Source organism: Macaca fascicularis, chromosome 3 (assembly GCF_037993035.2).
Source record: "Macaca fascicularis isolate 582-1 chromosome 3, T2T-MFA8v1.1".
Lineage (NCBI taxonomy): Eukaryota > Metazoa > Chordata > Mammalia > Primates > Cercopithecidae > Macaca > Macaca fascicularis.
Window position 1 is genome coordinate 116,050,671 of NC_088377.1, and position 19,186 is coordinate 116,069,856.

At 35.1% G+C, this 19,186-nt stretch overlaps 1 protein-coding gene across 26 annotated transcripts in view; it reads left to right on the forward strand.

Annotated features, from left to right (window-relative positions):
- The window catches only part of DGKB (diacylglycerol kinase beta), a 764,643-nt gene extending 748,069 nt beyond the window's left edge, over positions 1–16,574 (forward strand). For all 26 annotated transcript variants that reach the window (XM_005550071.5, XM_065542255.2, XM_065542256.2 and 23 more), the window contains one exon: positions 12,398–16,574. In XM_005550071.5, the coding sequence (XP_005550128.1) occupies positions 12,398–12,505 (108 nt within the window). In that variant the 3' untranslated portion in view covers positions 12,506–16,574. The remainder of the gene's footprint in view (positions 1–12,397) is intronic.
- Positions 16,575–19,186: the final 2,612 nt, after the last annotated feature.

Here is a 19,186-nt window from a genome sequence, read left to right on the forward strand (position 1 = left end):
CCAGCAGTGTAAAAGTGTTCCTATTTCTCCACATCCTCTCCAGCATCTGTTGTTTCCTGACTTTTTAATGATCACCATTCTAAGTGGCATGAGATGTTATCTCATTGTGGTTTTTGATTTGCATTTCTCTAATGACCAGCAATGATGAGCTTTTTTTCATATGTTTGTTGGCTCCATAAATGTCTTCTTTTGAGAAGTCTCTGTTCATATCCTTTGCCCACTTTGATGTTTTGTTGTTGTGGTGGTGGTTGTTGTTGTTGTTGTAGATTTGTTTAAGTTCCTTGTAGATTCTGGATATTAGCCCTTTGTCAGATGGATAGATTGCAAAAATTTTCTCCCATTCTGTAGGTTGCCTATTCACTCTGATGATAGTTTCTTTTGCTGTGCAGAAGCTCTTTAGTTTAATTAGATCCCATTTGTCTGTTTTTGGCTTTTGTTGCCATTGCTTTCGGTGTTTTAGTCATGAAGTCTTTGCCCATGCCTATGTCCTGAATGGTATTGCCTAGGTTTTCTTCTAGGGTTTTTATAGTTTTAGGTCTTATGTTAAAGTCTTTAATCCATCTTGATTTAGTTTTTGTATAAGGTCTAAGGAAGGGGTCCAGTTTCATTTTTCTGCATATGGCTAGCACTATTTATTAAATAGGGAATCCTTTCCCCATTGTTTGTTTTTGTCAGATTTGTCAAAGATCAGATAGTTGTAGATATGTGGTTTTATTTCTGAGACCTTTGTTCTGTTCCATTAGTGTATATATCTATTTTGGTACCAGTACCATGCTGTTTTGGTTACTGTAGTACAGTTTGAAGTCAGGTAGCGTGATGCCTCCAGCTTTGTTCTTTTTGCATAGGATTGTCTTGGCTATACAGGCTCTTTTTTGGTTCCATATGAAATTTAAAGTAGTTTTTTCTAATTCTGTGAAGAAAGTCAGTGGTGGCTTGATGGGAATAGCATTGAATCTATAAATTACTTTGGGCAGCATGGCCATTTTCATATTGATTCTTCCTATCCGTGAGCATGGAATATTTTTCCATTTGTTTGTGTCCTCTCTTATTTCCTCGAGCAGTGGTTTGTAGTTCTCCTTGAAGAGGTCCTTCACATCCCTTGTAAGTTGTATTCCTAGGTATTTTTTCTTTGTAGCAATTGTGAATAGGAGTTGGCTCTCTGTTTGTCTATTATTGGTGTATACAAATGCTTGTGATTCTTGCACATTGATTTTGTATCCTGAGACTTTGCTGAAGTTGCTTATCAGCTTAAGGAGTTTTGGGACTGAGACGATGAGGTTTTTTAAATATGCAATCATGTCATCTGCAAATAGAGACAATTTGACTTCCTATCTGAATACCCTTTATTTCTTTCTCTTTCCTGATTCCCCTGGCCAGAACTTCCAATACTGTGTTGAATAGGAGTGGTGAGAGAGGATATCTTTGACCTGTGCCAGTTTTCAAAGGGAATGCTTCCAGCTTTTGCCCATTCAGTATGATATTGGCTATGGGTTTGTCATAAATAGCTCTTATTATTTTGAAAAAACTCAAAGACTTTTAATAGATTGTATGGTATCATTCTCATGACAAATCTGTAAGGTGAACAAAATGGCTATTATTAAACATGATTTTTAAATCCATAAATATAATTTAAGAGGAGAATACAACTATTTTATCCAAGCCAAGTCAAGAAAATCAGTGATTGGCCAGGCGCGGTGACTCCTGCCTGTAATCCCAGCACTCTGAGAGGCTGAAGTGGGCAGATCACCCAAGATCAGGAGTTTGAGAACAGCTTGGCCAACATGGTGAAACCCCATCTCTACTAAAAATACAAAAAATTAGCTGGGTTTGGTGGTGGGCGCCTGTAATTCCTGCTACTCAGGAGGCTGAGGCAGAAGAATCGCTTGAACACAGGAGACGGAGGTTGCCATGACCCAAGATCATGCCACTGCACTCCATTCTGGGTGGCAAGAGCAAGACTCCATCTAAAAAAAAAATGAATTATCAGTGATTCATTTATTGATTCTTTCAACAAACATTTATTGAATTCCATCTCTATGAAGCTGCTGACATTTTGTCCTAGTGTCAGCAATGGAGAGAAAACAATACAAAGTGAACCAAAAAAAGACATGATCTCTGATCTCAGTGTGGGTAGACATAACTCAAATAGTCCCACAAATATAAAATTTCAATAATGATGTAAGGTCTGTGAGGGAAAGTTCATGATCCTTTGAACTGTGATACTATGGTACTGTGGTACTATTGTACTGTGACAGGGTATAATAGAGGTGTTTGATCTCGTTGTAGGAGGTCCAGGAAGGTTTTCAAAGAAACTCAAAATTGACCTGAAAACTAAAAGAGGAGGAGGGTATAACTAGGCCCCAAAGAAAGGGAAGAGTGTCTTATGCAGAGAAAACAGCACAATATGGGAGGGAACATGATGTGTTCAGGGTGCAGAAGGAAGACATGAAAGAAGAGAGGCAGCGTGGGGTGAGGCACACGGTCCAGTAGGAGCAGAGCAGCAGGACCTGGGAGCCCTCAGGAGAAACGTTTAGCTTTAATTTAAGGGTAACGTGGAAGTAAAGAAAGGTTTCAACGGGAAAGTGATGTGAGTAGATGTGCACGGTGACAAGATCATTCTAGGTGGGGAATTAATTGGTGGGAGAAGCAATGACCATTTAGAAGAGTTCTATAATTGTTCAGGCCTTAGAACACGGTAGTAAAAAGGAAAAAAAATCAAGATATACAAAAAAATTTGAGGGATGAAAATGATTAGATTCAGTAATAGATGAGTGGTTATGGGAGGTAAGGAAAAGAAGGTGTCAAGGATGATCTGGATTTCTGGATCATTTCGAACAACTGAATAACTGATGAAACAATACCTTGAAATAGGAGGACTGGAAGAACAATCAGTTTCCTCTCTAGTCCAGTACTATTGCAACTGAATTATTCTCCCTGTTCAATGCCTTAAGCACATTGTTAGAAATATCAATTATCATAACACCAAGCAATGGCAATTTTTTGTGGATAAGTTATCAAAATTGAACATCTGTATCCAATATTATTACCATGATGCAGTTTAATGCTGAGGAGAAAGTCTTTCAGATCAGTGCTATGATGCTCCAAATAGCCAAGGTTATGGCTGAATCTAGAAATTGGGCCATTAAAGAAGTTTCTTCTTCTAATAAGACAGTGTGAGCTTATTGGACTCCCTTGATTAAACAAACAAACAAACAAAAATAATTATGCTCTCTGATGGTTAGTAAATGTCCCACATTCATTTTTTTCTAATCTTTCTTTTGGGTAAAATTGGTGTCTGGCATGTGGCAGGAATGCTGCCAGGTGCCACAGGGAGAAGACAGATGGCCATAATATGCCATTTCCCAATGCCACCCAAGGGACACAGAAAGCTGTTGTTGTCTCAGATAGAAGAGGGGTTAGCAAAATGTGTTTCCACAGGACTAAATATAGTGATGCTAAAAATAATAACATTTATTAAGCATGTATATGACATGCATAGCCTTATTTGGTATTTGTAGTGGTCTTTCAAAGTAGGTGCTATTGTTGTATTACTTTAGCAAATAAAGACTGAAGGTCAAAACTGAGATTCTTTGGTCAGGGTTTTATAGCTGCCAATGACCAATCTGGGAAACAAATCCTTGCCTCATGTCCTGGGTCTATGTCCTTAACCCCATTACTACATGAAAAAAGGCCATATAGAAAATTTTAGTTGAAATATTACTCAGCAAGAAAAGTCAAGTCACAAGTTGTAAATATTCTCTAGTTAGGAAAAGAAGTGTTTTTGTATTGTTTTGTTATGTTTTTGTCTTCTATTTTCCATGTGCCCAAAGATTTGGAGATGCTCTAAGAAAAGATAAACAGTTACTGGTTTAAAATTGTGAGGATCATTTCTCTGTAGAAACATGGAGATAACAAAAATGTTTTTAAAATGTCTTTGACCTTCCCTGGCAACCAACTTAGAGCCACAAAAATATTTTGGAATGAAGAACACAATTTATATGTTTAAAGCGATTTCAAATCCAGGTATGAATATTTCCCATGCAATGTGGCCAAATAGTCCATCACTTTCAGGAATAAGTGTTCTCTTTTCCATACATATTTAAACTTCCTGTGAATTTCATTGGCAAGTAAACCTCTCAACCCCATTTTTGAAGGATTTTATTTTAAGTCTTCACAATGATTTCTCTGAATTTCATGTTAGATCAAAGACTTTAACATTAAACTTGGAAATTATCATTCCAGAAAATAATGGCTAGAATCATAAAAAAAAAAAAACTGGCAAACGGATTTTAGAAAATTGTTATGTTTCATTGCTTTGCTTTTTTGGCAGTTATTGACCTGAAAAATTTAGCATGTACTTTATTCCCGCTGTCATATGGCTCAGCTACACACATGAATTCAAAATGGTTTCCATTATTAGAAGGAGACAATCTTATTCCAGAATCAAGCTAGGTAACTTTTAATGTTTCAGATAATTGCTAAATTAAGCTCTACTCACAGATATTTTATGGCATTTATTTTGCTCTGAAAACTCCATTCATTTTTAAGGTAGCTTAATAAATTCAGTGATAATAAACTCTTAAAGAGATGAAGCAAGGAGAAAATTTTTGGCTAGATACAGGGTGAATATTTAACAGGAAAAATGCTACCTGCTGAGGTATGTTTGAAGAACCATAATATTATTAAGCCCACCCTGGTGCAAAGCAATGAGAATTAATTAAAAAGAGAATGCATTTAAGCCAAATTTGATCAGTTGGTACATTATCAAAATTGAGGAATGTTAATATATATTCTAATTCAGAATTTTCACAGAATGATTTCCGAATGGTGGTACTTAGTATAATAAAGATATGCCAAAGAAAATTATTTCCACTTTTATCCATCTTTCAGCTATTGACCCAATAAATCATGATTTTAAATTAAAATTATTTCTTCCACCTTATGCCTCATAATTCTAGATTTAATTTTCAGTATTTGACTTAAGGGTCAAATTTGACTCAATGGCCTATGAGTCAAATCTGACCAGTTGCCTGTTTCTGTGTAGCCGGAGTTAAGAATAGTTTTCATATTTTTAAATGGCTGAAAAAATTGAGAGAGGAGTAATGTTTCCTAATGTGAAAATTATATGGAATTAAAATTATAGCTTTTAGACATAGAGTTTATTGGAACATGGCAACATTAATTTATTTACATGTAGTCCAAAACTGCCTTTGCTGTATAAGGGCAGTGCTGAGTAGTTCAGAGACCACAAAGCCTAAATCATTTAATGTCTAATCCTTTACAGAACATGTTTGCCAACCCCTCAGGCAATATGAATGACTACTTAAATATCATTCAATATATCACTCTCAAATATAATAATTCTATATTTAGAATTAAGTTAAATAATTTAATAGCTTATATCACAGACATATAGACCATTGTACCAAACCGAGGCATGCGTCACCTTATTTGATGTAGTTTGAAGGTTTCACCCTAATTAATAGAAGAGTGCCTCATTAATAGGCACTCTGAGGATTGATTGGAAATGTTTATAAGATAGCACTTCTTTCAGTTTTTCTCCTACCTCTCTGACTGTTTGTATTCTCCTGCTGCACTCTTAAATGGCAGCATTCCCCAGTTACAAAGTCTCTAACATCTGCTATTCATACTTGCCACACTGGTCTTCAGTAATTTCTTCTCAATTGCTGACATTGTTATAAGATAATCAAACCCAAATCTATCTCAAGACCTGTTCTCCCTTCTGAACACCATATCCACAGACCCAAAAGATACTGAGCATCTCCTTCAGAATGTCACCCTCAACAGTGGGTTCACTGGATTTCTGGTTTTCACCCCTTCCTCGTTTTCACCCCTACCAAAAATGCTTCTCTTTCTATAAAAAGCATCACTACACACATTATGAAGACCAAAAACATGGAAATTGTAGTAAAATCTTCGTCTTTTTCCAGTGCCCCACACACCCACTCAATCATCATATCCTATACTTCTGCCTCCGCAATATCTGTTAAATCTGCCTCCACTCTGTTCCCATTGGCACTGCCATGACTAAACTCCATTTCAGTTCTTTTCTGGATAACTACATTAACCTTCCATTTGATCTTCATAGCTCTGGTATGGCACCAGCCCTTAACCTCTGCTGTCAGAGCGATGTGACTAAAACTCAGTTTTAATTCTGCCACCGTCCTTCCACCATGATCTAAATGGCATTTTTTTTTACTCTTATTGTACCCTGAGAATATCCCTAGCTAAAGCATATTACAATCTACCATCACATGTCCTCTATCATAATTATACTACAAACACCTCAGTTAGGTTTAAAAAAAAAATGTCTATTTAATTTGCAATCCTCCATACTAAAATAAGGTAGGCTGGTACCTAGTACATTACCAATAAAGGTAATTAAAATTAAGTCAGTTAGGATACTTGTTTTCATGTGTTTTGGGGGTGTAGAAAAGGGAACTTTCATCCATTCATTTATTCAGTTGGTCAGTCAACAGATTCTTATTGGTCTTGCCCCTTAAGAAGAGAAGTACAATGACAAATAATCTGGGGCTTCTCAAATTTAAAAGCACAGAGGAATCACCTGGGGTTCTTGTTAGAAAGCAGAATCTGAATTAGAAGATCTGGGGTGGGCCCGGGGAGTCTGCATTTTTAACAGTGATGTCAGTGTTCCTAGCCTGTGGATCACATACGGAGAACTAAAACACTAGAGTGCAGGAGAATCACCTGCAGAGGGATTTTTAAAAAGTATTTAAAAGTTGGTACCAAAATAGTATATGCACATGTAACAAAAAAAAAGCAGAATGTATAGACTTGCAAGAAAAATAGCCATCCTGTGTCCTTTTTTCTGTGTCAACAGATCTTCTCATCAGATGCTACCACTTTGATTCTTGGACTATTTCTTCTGATCGTTTACTCCATATCTGGAAATATGCTTTGCTGTTACTTTTTTATGGATTAGTTTTAGGTATACTTTACTTACTTAGTGCTATAGAAAGGTGGTTTCTAACACTCTTACATTACTGTGTTTAACTCTATTACTAATAGTTAACATTTACTGGTGCTTTTTTTGTACCAGGTAACAGTCTAAGCATTTCGTGTACATTGATTCATTTAGTCCTTGCAAGAAACCAATGAGACACCATATTAAAAGCTCTACAGCCTTGATGAGGGAAATGAATCGTAGTAACTTGCTCATAGCCCCTAGATAGGAAATGGTGGGCCCAGGCAGCCATTAAACTGTTCTGCTTCTGAGAAGTATATAATAATTGTATTTAAATCAATAAAAAATATATAATCATTGAGACTATAAAAATGTTGTCAACTGCAGAACCAAGTCCTGACCCACCATCACGTTTTCTTTCCTGTAAAGCTTTAGAATTTTTTTCTTCTCTTTGCAAAGTGATCCTTATAATAGTTCTCATTTTTCTTAAAAAAAAAAAAAAAAAAGACAAAACTCTACCATATCAATTTATCTATTATCCACAATCCTTTTGTTTATATGCCAGAAGTCCTTCCCTTTAGGTTTCTGTCTAGTTCTCTTGCAAATCTGTCTTCCTGGATCTGAGTTGAATCCTTTGTTTTTTGACTCTCCTTCTTAACTCACTCATTTACTTCGCTGGAGAACACCCCAAATACATTTTAAAGGATATATAAGAGGAAAATTCTCTAGATACTTTTGTGACTGAAAATGTCTTCATTCTACCCTTGCAGTTAATCAATACATTGACTAAGTATAGAGTTCTCAGATAAAATTAACTTTTCCTCTGGGGTTTGAAGGTGTTTCTTCATTGTCTTCTAGCACTAATGTTTTTGAAAAGCCTGATGCCATGCTGATTTTTATTTTTCTGTAAGTGACCTATTTTTTTTCTCTCTGAGGACATTTAGAATCTTCTTTTTATCCCTGCACTTTGAAATTTTACAATAATGTGTGATTTAAGCTGGGCAGGACAGGGATAGAAATTTGATTGGCAAAAAAGAGAGGGAATGCTCTCTAGGGCAATAACTAGCACAAAGGTGCAGAGGTGGGAATTAGCAAGGAGGGCCTAGGAGATTTGAGAGTCAACTATCAAACCCAGCTCTTGCATTTACCCACTTGAGTGATGTTATGCAGGTAGCAGAAACCTTTTAAGTCTCTTTGTCCTCCAGTGTAAAGTAAGGATGTTGACAGCTACCTCCCAGAGTTGTTAGGAGGCCAAAATTAGATATTATAAAAGTAAAATTATTTTTAAAATAATTTCAACAGCAGGTATAAGAATTCCTTAAAGAAAATAGACCCACCTCTGTTCTAAACTTATCAGAATGCTTCAGTAAATGATTATGGAAAGGATGTTGAGCAGTTGTTCAGATAACAAAAGAAAGAGAAATGCTACTTTTCATAATAAAGGGTTTGGAAATATTTGATGTTGGAAGACAGGGAAGCAAGAAAGAAATCACCAATGAGCTGAACCAAGTACTGTCTGGGAAACTAATCAGGGAAGACCCATTTCTCTTCCCTCTGATTTTAGTTGTGCTGAAGAAAGTCTTTGAAGAGAATACAAATACCTGGGGAATAAACATTATTTGCTATGTGCTGTGAGATATAAATACCCTCTTCTATCCCTTTTATGAAATTCTACTTCAGTTTTACACTCTTCTCTAATAATACTTTTTTTATGGGAGTGGACTTTGAGGGCAACTCAAAGAAGTGAATGAAATAGGTGGCACCTGAATAACATGTAAAACACCTAGCAAAAAGCTTGGCACACAGTAAGAGCCAGATCAATATTATTTTTTATTCTGGTTGTTATTCTTAACATTACAACTATGAGGTGGAAATATCACAACTATCAAACTACTCAACCTTAACAATGTAATAGAAATAAGAAGATGAAGACTATGCTTTGTAATCTTTGATTCTCTTACTGGTTTCTATATGTGCATCCTTATTTCATATTGAATAATTATAAAAGTGAAACTGAACCCACATTTTTGGTATTTATATTCTTAGAAGTGGCCAGTCTTCATTTGAAATAGGAAGACAGAAGTAGAAATAGTCACGGGCAGTAGAAGAACCTTTCTCTGCCACTGTTGCTTTTCTAAAAGGGTACATGATAAGGAGAATGAAGAGTTTTATAGGAGGCCACCATTCTGTATCTGATAGTATTTACCTTGCATGTTGTAAGCAATGCTACTCCACCTTCACGGAGCCATTCCAGTTTCTAGGAGTCCCATCACCACTGTTTATGAGTGCCCAGAATTCTCTTTCAAATAATGATGTCAGAGTCTCTTAGAAACTAAATAACCAAAATCATGTTGCAAAATGCCTTGTTCATACCCAGTGCCCCAAAAATATTTTATGTATCAAGGAATAACTGAGAAGTAATTACCTGACTCTTAATAGAAGGAAGCATTCAAAGAGAAGCCACTTGGTTCATGTCCTTAGATTGCTGAAACTTAATATATTCTAAGGTTTTTGGGGATAAAATTTTTACTCATTGTTATTTCTCTAGTGGGTAGAAAATTAAGAATAATAATAAAACAAGAATGTTCAATGTATACAAAACAGGCATCAGAGTCATAATTATAGGCCTTGTCAACCCCCATTAACCAGAATTTTGCCACATGAGCAACCTGAGTCTGCAGGTTCACTTGAGTCTCTGCAGCTTCCTAGAGCCTACACCTGGAATTTCTGTGACTGTGACACCGACAATCCATGTGGCTTGGAATTATTCTCATCTTTAGTAGAGTGATTTTGCTTCTGCCCAAATATACTAAGACATGTAACTATCCAGTGAAATCAGCCATGTGAAAAGCCAGGATTCATAATAGACATTTATTGAATGCTAGTTTCCTCCATGTGGTTTCCCCTAACAAAGAAGAAAATAAAACCAATTGGTTCTCGTTTCCATAAACAACAGACAAAAAGGATGTGGATTTCATTTTTTGCAGAAATAAACTTAAATAAACAGTTGTGTACTTTGACTACAGAAATGATTAAACAACCAAGAAGACAGGTTACCTATAATTTTTAAAATAGTACTGGCCATTATTCTGATGAGTGACTGGAAACTCGAACTTGTGTTTTCATTACTCACATAGATGAAAGGCCCCATTGTATCAAGAGCACTGAATGAGATACTGTGCTATTTTTCAAAGGCATAAAATCATGTAATTTCTTTTTTTTTTTTAAAAAAAAAGGTTTTCAATATAAGAATAGTCATAATCAAACAAAATTTATATGCCCCCCCAGAAAAAAACACAAAGAAGAAGCTAAATCTTATAGCTAATAATTATGTGACATTTTTGCTATGCTTTGTCATAAATTGATGCTAACTTATATATATAAATGGCTAGAAAGATAGATTTCTTTCATCGTCTTAACAACTATTTGGAAATAATGATCCAATTTCCCAAAAATGCCCTAATACTATTATGCCCTGTAAAGCATTTAGTCCAGAAATTATGAACGAGAAATCTCAACCTTCTTACTTTAGGTCTTAATGTTCTATTTGAATCTAAGGTTATCATGTAAGTAATATGTGATAACTGCTTTCCCAGTACTCATTTAAAAATGACATTTGTGCATAAAATGATTCATTTTCATTTTCAATGTTAAAAAATAGTGCCTTTCTGCTAAGCCTCCCATTTCAGCATCTGTGACACTATTCAGTGTGCTTGTTCAATTTACCTTTCCTGTTAGACTATAATTTCTTGGGGGCAGAGATTGTATATTGTCTATTTATTCAAAGTTCCTGATACAGTGTCTGAAGCATAGTAGGGGCTGAACAAATTTTGTGAAATGAATAAACGATGAATGATGCAGTATTAGATCCTGTCTACAGCTAGAATTTCGGAGGAGTTTAAAACTCAATGACATAAGGTACAGTATAATCGAATGCTGACTTATTGAGAGAAAATCTGGTATAGATCATTTTCAGTCTACAGAGTTAAGTGCATTCTGGTGTCTTAACTATATGACTATCAATTCCCTAGTTCATAATATAACAAAAATAAGATGAAGTCAGATATCCATGGAGTTTGAGGCTGGGTTAGCCTTAGTGGCCTTTTACAGGTGCAATTTATTTTTGCAGGAAAAAGAACACTGAATCCTTCCAGAATAACCTGATTCCAGCAGACTTAAATAAAGTTGTTCATTCTTTCAAGGTTTTTCACATACTTCTGTCTTTCTAGACTGTGAAGTAAATTTCCATTTCCCAAAAGCCCCACTGCAGATTTTAATGATCCTGTCCACGTGATATACATTTTTTTTTGTTTCATTGCTATTAGTGAATGACAAGTGAAGGATATTCATTTTAACTTGAAAATGTCAGGTATGCACTTTAAGAGATATATTTTTTGCAGCTTTTAATGAGGTGGTGTTTCTTTTTGAAAGAAATACTCATCTCTGATGCGAATGCTGTGCAGGTGACAACTGATATTTAATAAGCGATGGTTCTTGTATTAGTTGCAGTTCGCTAAAGAAAATGTCTCAGATTGCTTTTGAAAAACTCTTAGCGTCACTAGCCCAAAGGCAAGATGTGACCTTTTTATTACATAATGAGAATCATTTATTATCTTACAATGTATCTTAAAGTCACAGACAAAATGCCACTTTGATAATTGCTTTCAATTAGCTTTGAGCATAGCATATATTCATAAAATGTCTTCTCTAATTTAGAGTTGAATTAGAGAAAATTGCAGACGTAATCTACTTTAAGGTTGTCTCATTTAAGGTGATTCGTAGTTTTATATCAAAGAAATCAAAACGAGTAGCTTTAGAACAGTCTCTCAAAGTGTTTTAAGCAGGCTTTTCAATATTTGATTCTATTCTATTACCTATTAATTAACAAATTAGAAAGCTAGTTCATCATTTCTGACCTTTTATGCATGTTAACTTTTAACTTTCATTTCTAATGACTGTTTTGAAATTAAGCCTTGCAGTTCATGTTGAAAGACAGAAACAATCTGATTAGCCAGATAAATAAGGCTTGCTTTGATACCAAGTACATCTTGATATTGGGCTATAACTAGGACTCTGGAAAGTATAATGGTGCATTCTTTCCTGACTTCAATAAATAATACATAACCAATGGTCAAGAAATAATACTAGATAATCATGTAACCTAAGTAAGCAGTTCTGGAATATTACTACAAGTGAGGTTAGAGGTAACATAATATTTAAAATGTGACTTCAGATATTTTTTAAAATTATTATCCTGAGCATTGGGATAGTATTTAAGTCCATATCTCTACCTCCTTTAAAAATATTTTTGAAATAATAGAAACTCTGAAATTACATTTTGCACTTGTGGTGTTTCAGTCACTCATGAAATATTATTAACCTTAACAGAGAGTCTCACAAATTGGTATTGTATCTGGAGATTACTCTACTCTCTCTCTCTCTTTTTTCTAGATAAAAATTACACACAAGAACCAAGCTCCGATGCTGATGGGCCCTCCTCCAAAAACCGGGTTATTCTGCTCCCTCGTCAAAAGGACAAGAAACCGAAGCAAGGAATAATCCTGTATTGTTTCATTCTTAGAAATTGAATTAGCATAATTGGGCCATGGAACACATATGCTGGAAATCTGAACCATTTCAAGTCTCCTGCTCATACACAATCATGGAAGTTGTTTAACAGGTTTTGTTACTAAGCTAATGTAAAGTTCAGCTATTAGAAAATTTATTGTCTCAGTTTTTATAGGCATCTTTGCATGAAGGAAGCAGCTTACCTGAAGTGATACTGCATATTTTTGTTGCATGCATTCCCATAGATTTTTACATCTCCCACCCATCTCTTCCCCAATTTCCATTTACTAACCTGTAAGAAAAACCTGTGAAACATGAAAAAGGAAATACCATGGGAAATGTGATTCTCAGTGTGATTCCAATGATTACGAAGCACTAATCAGTAACGCTACAATGATCATAATTGCAGACTGCTATACGTTTCCCTTTTAGAATCAGTGTATCAATGACCTATAACTTGAGGAGAAATTTTAATTCAAAGATTTTATTAAATAGTTGACTACAATACCTTGCTATATATACATAGTTTTTCTTCAACATCTTAACTCTTCTGAGCGGAAATAAAAATATCAGGTATAAAGTTTTCTTGTGCTGAAAAATAGAACGCGGTTTTTATTTTGCTTAGCTTTCTTTTTAATTCCAGAAATAAGTGAAAATATGTTACTTGACAGTCAAGTGTGGTAATATGGCAAGCCTTGTTCCTTTCTGCATGAGAATCTAGGAGAGAATTCATAACCACACCATAACCAAATAGATATTTTAAACTACGTGCCTAATCAATGTGTTTCCCACCAAAGATTCAGAAAAAGATGCTTGAGAGAAATGGGTTAATGCATAATTAATTAAGCATTGTGGAACAAATTTATGGTTCCTGTGATTAATTTTGTGATGACTAAGATGCTGGAAAGAGAGTGAGTTACCCATTAATTATGATTAAAATTCTCACCTTTCACAGACAGACAATAAGCCAGACAACACAATGAAAGCTCAATAGATGATTTCTTGCTTTTTTTAGTCATTTATAAATATAGATGTAATTTTTCATGGATCAGTTAAGTACACTTGAAGGAAGTAAATGATTGTATCAGTTTCTTTCTAGTATAAATTGGTACCTGTAATAATACTGAGCTCTTGGAAGGGAATCATGCATGCAATTAGCTCCCTCCTCCTCACCTACTCCACTCCCATCTTTATGACATTTCAAATGTTTATTTGGAAACAACAGCCTAGATCACTGTTGAAGGTGTTCATGGCATAGCTGGAGTCTCTGATTGTTTTAAAAAATCATGGAACAGTACTTTTCTTTTAGTGTTTCATTAAGCCTATGTTGTAAAATGAAATGCTTTTGAGCAGTCTTGTAATATTGTTCATTCATATTGACCTGCATCTCATCATTGCATGTTTTATGTTTTCAAACATGCCATAAGGAAAATGAGTGCTTGAACTGCATGATTTATTAGTTTCTCTCCACTCTGCATTAAAGTGCTAATGATTTATCAGTTCTATTTTGTTATTGATTCATTCATCTTTGAATAACAAATAGCATTTAGTGATTCTGTTGAACACAATCCTGTGCATGGATTTATGGATTTCAAGTGAAATTGCTATAATTTTAGTTCTTTGGTTTGAAAACTCAACTGAATGCTGTTATATCAAATAGCTGCTCTCAAGCACTGTGCTATAATGGAAGATTACGTACAAAGTGTATTCTTTTAGTGTTCCTGGAACATTGGATGGTAAATATCAGTCAACAATAAGCTTAATTACTTTAAAAATAAAAGCTTTTGAATAAAATTAAGACATAATTTAGCATTCCCAGGAAAATTATGATTACAATTGCAAATTTAGTACAGCAATCACTTGCCCTGGTATAATAAAAAATTGTTTGGCAGAACAGTAATCTAGACCAAAAGAAATCTCAAAACAGTAACAAGTACATTACCGACATAATGTTACACAACACACACATTGATTTTTTGTATCTATGGTTACAGGTAATAAATATTTTCACATGAATTGACAAAATTTTCTACAATGGGCAGGCAGGCTTTGTGTCAAAAACATATTTTGAAGCCACAAATTATTTTATGTTCGCTACAACATACAATTACTTCTTGGCTACCTTTTATAGTATATAGTTTGAAGGCAGCAACAGTTTGTGAATCATTCTTAACAATCTGTGCAGTAGAAAGCTGTTGGATAGACAGTGGGATGAGACAAATTAAACAACCTGCCTATAAGATTTCAATAATTGAAATAATGGGATGCAGCTTCACTTCAATGTAGCTGTATAACTACAATTAGTGCTAATAGTGGTTACATTTTCAGTCAGATGGATTCTTTGGTACCAATAATAAACGTTCAACTATGAATCCAATTTGACTTTTCTCAACTCATTTTCTAAAGACACTGATGTGCTTGCCCCCTCAAGTATACTGCCCCTGGGGTTTGGAAAGTAGTTTTTAAAAACGTAACTTGATGGGTTTGAAATCAGAGAAGATATTCTCCTCAGTTTTATGACAGCTTCGTATGAAAAATATATAGTTTAAGGAAAATTCTATAGTACATTAAAATATTGAATGATGAATGTTAGCTTTACAAGATGGAAACTTCTCTTCTATGTGTGCGGATGAATTTTGAGCTATCGGTTGCCCTCTTTCAATATAGGAGACATACTGGTATAAAGTTTTAAGTGGATGAAACTCTTAAGTGTAAATTAATGCTGGACTTAACAGCAGTCAGAAACAAAAAGAGAAAAGAGACATACACTCTGCTAAGCATTGCTAGGCACTGAGTTGATGAGATTCCAGAGAGAGATTCCAGAGAGAGATTCCAGGGTAAACCTTGATATCCACACTTCTAAGAAATAGGAAGGGAGGTATCTACCTAGAAACAGAAAGTTTAAAAGACATAAATTTATTTTTTCCACTTCCATGTGTACACCATGTATTTGATGTAAAAATGCTGGTCAATTTATTGTGGTGAAAGGAGATATCTTGTAGGAAGTTTAAAAACTAACATTTTAAAACAGTTTTAATTTTATATAAAACAGGTTCATGTGATCATAGCCAGAATAAAACAAAAGCCTCAGATGTTTAGCGTAGTCTACTGCAGACAGAAATTTAAATCCAGTGAGGGCTAATGAATCACATGCATGTTTCCACATTTTATTTTGTTTTCGTTTTTTAGGCATATGGGAAGTAGTTGCAATTTTTCAGGGAAGAATATGTTTTGAATCTCACACTGTATTCTCCTTGAATGAGACAAGATTTTGAGATCATTCTTTTCTTTTGTGTGTCAATGTTAGTTTGTTGTTCATTGGTTACGAAAAGGAAAATGTGGCCGGACGCGATGGCTCACGCCTGTAATCCCAGCACTTTGGGAGACTGAGGCGGGCGGATCACAAGGTCAGGGGTTTGAGACCAGCCTGGCCAATATGGTGAAACCCCGTCGCTACTAAAAATACAAAAATTAGCCAGGCATGGCGGCGCATGCCTGTAATCTCAGCTACTCGGGAGGCTGAGGCAAAAGAATCACTTGAACCCGGCAGGCGGAGGTTGCAGTAAGCCAAGATCGCTCCACTGCACTCCAACCTGGGTGACAGAGCCAGACTCTGTCTCAAACAAAAAAAAAAAAAAAGAAAAATGTACTTTTCATGGCACATATAACCCCTAAAGGATTATTCAGTACCGAATAATTAAATAATAATTGAATAATATTGAATCATATTCACCATTATTATTCAAATAACTGCATAATATTCTCTATTAAAAGATTAAACACTTGTAACATATATAAAGCTGTAACTTTAAGAAAATAAATAAATAAAACCCTGTAAAAGAGCTTCTATTTTGTGAGAGGCAGAAATCACCACTTAAAATTCCCAATTAAATTCTGCTATATTTAAATAAAGTTTGAGTAAACTCACATTTGAGAGATTCTGTATAACCTTATTGTGTTTAAAAACATGGAACTCATTTAATTATAGTATCTTAATTATTTTCTCAGAAAGTGATATATACAATATCCTGCTTTTTGAAATAAAAATGTTAACCACTCAGTTCAGTGTCATTTCTTACTGCTATTTTGGACAGATTTTGTCTCTGAAATGAACTCCTCCAGCAGCTCAACAATCCATCTACCCCACTGAATACATCCACTAGGGATATGAGGCCAGACACCCTACCTTTTGTCAGGGAGTAATTAGGGACTGAATTATTTGCAATTAAGAACCAAATTATTCCAGTTTGTGGTGCTTTGGGCCCCAAGTTGCTGCTGTGCATATTATTCCAGCAATTTTAGATTCCAAGAAGGCAACAACCTGAATGATGGAACTGTGGGAACTCAAGTTGAATTTTCTGGATGAAACCAATTTCTTATTTTATTTTGTGTGACAGACTTCAACAAATATCTCTTGGGCATTGACTAGGCTAAACATATTATGCAAAGGGACTGCAGCAATTAAAAGATGTTTAAGGAAACAATTTCTTCTCTAAACACCTTTGAATCTTTTAGAGGAATTAAGTAAACAGATGACCATATTACACAATTGGATAAGCGAAGAATGAAGGTAAGTAAAATATGATACAACCTATTCAAAGGAGGAAAAGATGATTTGGTGAATAAATTTGAAAAGGCCTTTAGAGAAAGTAGATCTTCAAGTGACTTTTTGAAAAGCTAAAACTTTACATAAGGAAATAAGTCAAATCAAGGAAATTCAGAACAAAAAAAGGCGAATGGGAGTAGGGACACAGAAATCAAGTCCTAAATTCTTCATTGACTCATCTTATAAAAAAGTTAGGGAATTTACAGATGAATCATTTGGGTAATGCTTATACTTAAAATTATTAACTAAACAAGGAACAAGAGAAGAAGAAAGTACAAGAAAGAGGCAAAAAAGCAATTAAGAGAGGGAAGGAGAAAGAATAATGTAAACCCCCCAAATTAGAAAATTAATTTTACATTCTGGAAGAGAAAGAAATGAAAAAAAACAAAATAATTCCCAGATATTTTGGCTTGAAAACTCTGAAAGCAGTATCTGGCCATTCTCCATTTCCAGGGAGTTTGATTAGATTATATTCTGTGAATATAAGTGACTTCATAAACTCTGTGAAGCTCATGAAACTAACTAGAGAACACTAATTGTAAAATGTTGATGCTAAGTGTGTAAAAAATTAAGTATTAAAAATACATATAAAACAATATAAGTTAAAAATTTGTGATAGAATATTAAATCTTTCCAACAAATTACCACTGGTGGCAGAGGCACTAGAAGTTCCCAAAAGCTCTTTCTCTTTTACTCCATATTTGTATTCAAACATTCATTCCTTGAAGTCAGTTGATCTCAGAAAAACATTTCTATTTAAAATAGTATTGGTAATAATAATCCTTAAATTACCAAGGACTTTATAATATGTTGGTTGAAAAATTAGAAACCATGTTTGAGCTGAAAGAAGACTGTCCAGTGCTGGCTGGGCGTGGTGGCTCATGCCTGTAATCCCAGCATTTTGGGAGGCCAAGGCGGGTGGATCACCTGAGGTCAGGAGTTCGAGACCAGCCTGACCAACAGGATGAAACCCTGTCTCTACTAAAAACACAAAAAATCAGCCAGGCATGGTGGCACGTGCCTGTAGTCCCAGCTACTTGAGAGGCTGAGGCACAAGAATTGTTTGAACCTGGCAGACAGAGGTTGTAGTGAGCCGAGATCATACCACTGTACTCCAGCCTGGGTGACAGAGTGAGACTCTGTCTCAAAAAAAAAAGAAGAAGAAGAAGAAGAAAAGAAGAAGAAGATTGCCTAGTGTGTATATTTTTTCTACTGTAGCTGCATTTTTAAGATCTTCCACCTTCAAGTAGCATGTAGTGCTTCTACATCTTTTTTGCCACTCAAAAAAAAAGATGGGACTTTACAGTCTCACAAAAGTTTCTTTCAACATTTTGTGAAATGGTCGACAACCACCCCATGGTGCGTCTCCCATTGACTTCTTGGCTTCACAGTTGAGGGCATCATACTGACATATTTCAGCATGAGATTTCTGGTGCCAGACCCGGGTACAACTCTTGGATCTGCCGCTCACTAGCTGTGTGACCTCAGGCAAGTTATTTAAGATCCCTGAGCCTCAGTTTTCTCAACTATGAAGTTGAAATATGTATTGAAAATTAAATAAATTAATACATCAAATAATTTAGAGCAGTTCTGGCATGTAGACATTCATATGCCAGGCCTGGGTGTGTAGTATAGCAGCACAATAAAAATCCATAATGTAGAAGATCTTATTCTGTTCTGTAAAAACAGTTGACAAATGGTATTTATCTGTTAGAAAACTAGTAGTCAACTTCAGGTTCAAAATAACTTGTCATTGTATGTTCAGGTTATGTATGTAGTGTTTGACTCTCCCTAAACTAATTCCCTCACAAAATTATCTGGACATAGGCATATATGTCAGAATAACCTCCAACAATCTCTAAATCTGAGCAAATGTTATTAGACCACCAAGAGAATTCTACAGTTGTACAACTTCATAGCATTTTGAGAATTAAAATAATATAATGTCATCATGAGACACATCACCAGAATCCATGGCCACTGTCCAAAGGCATGCCTTTCTTGAAGTCTCCATTAAATTTCCATTCATATTCTTCTATGTGCTTCTCCCTCCACCCCACACATCA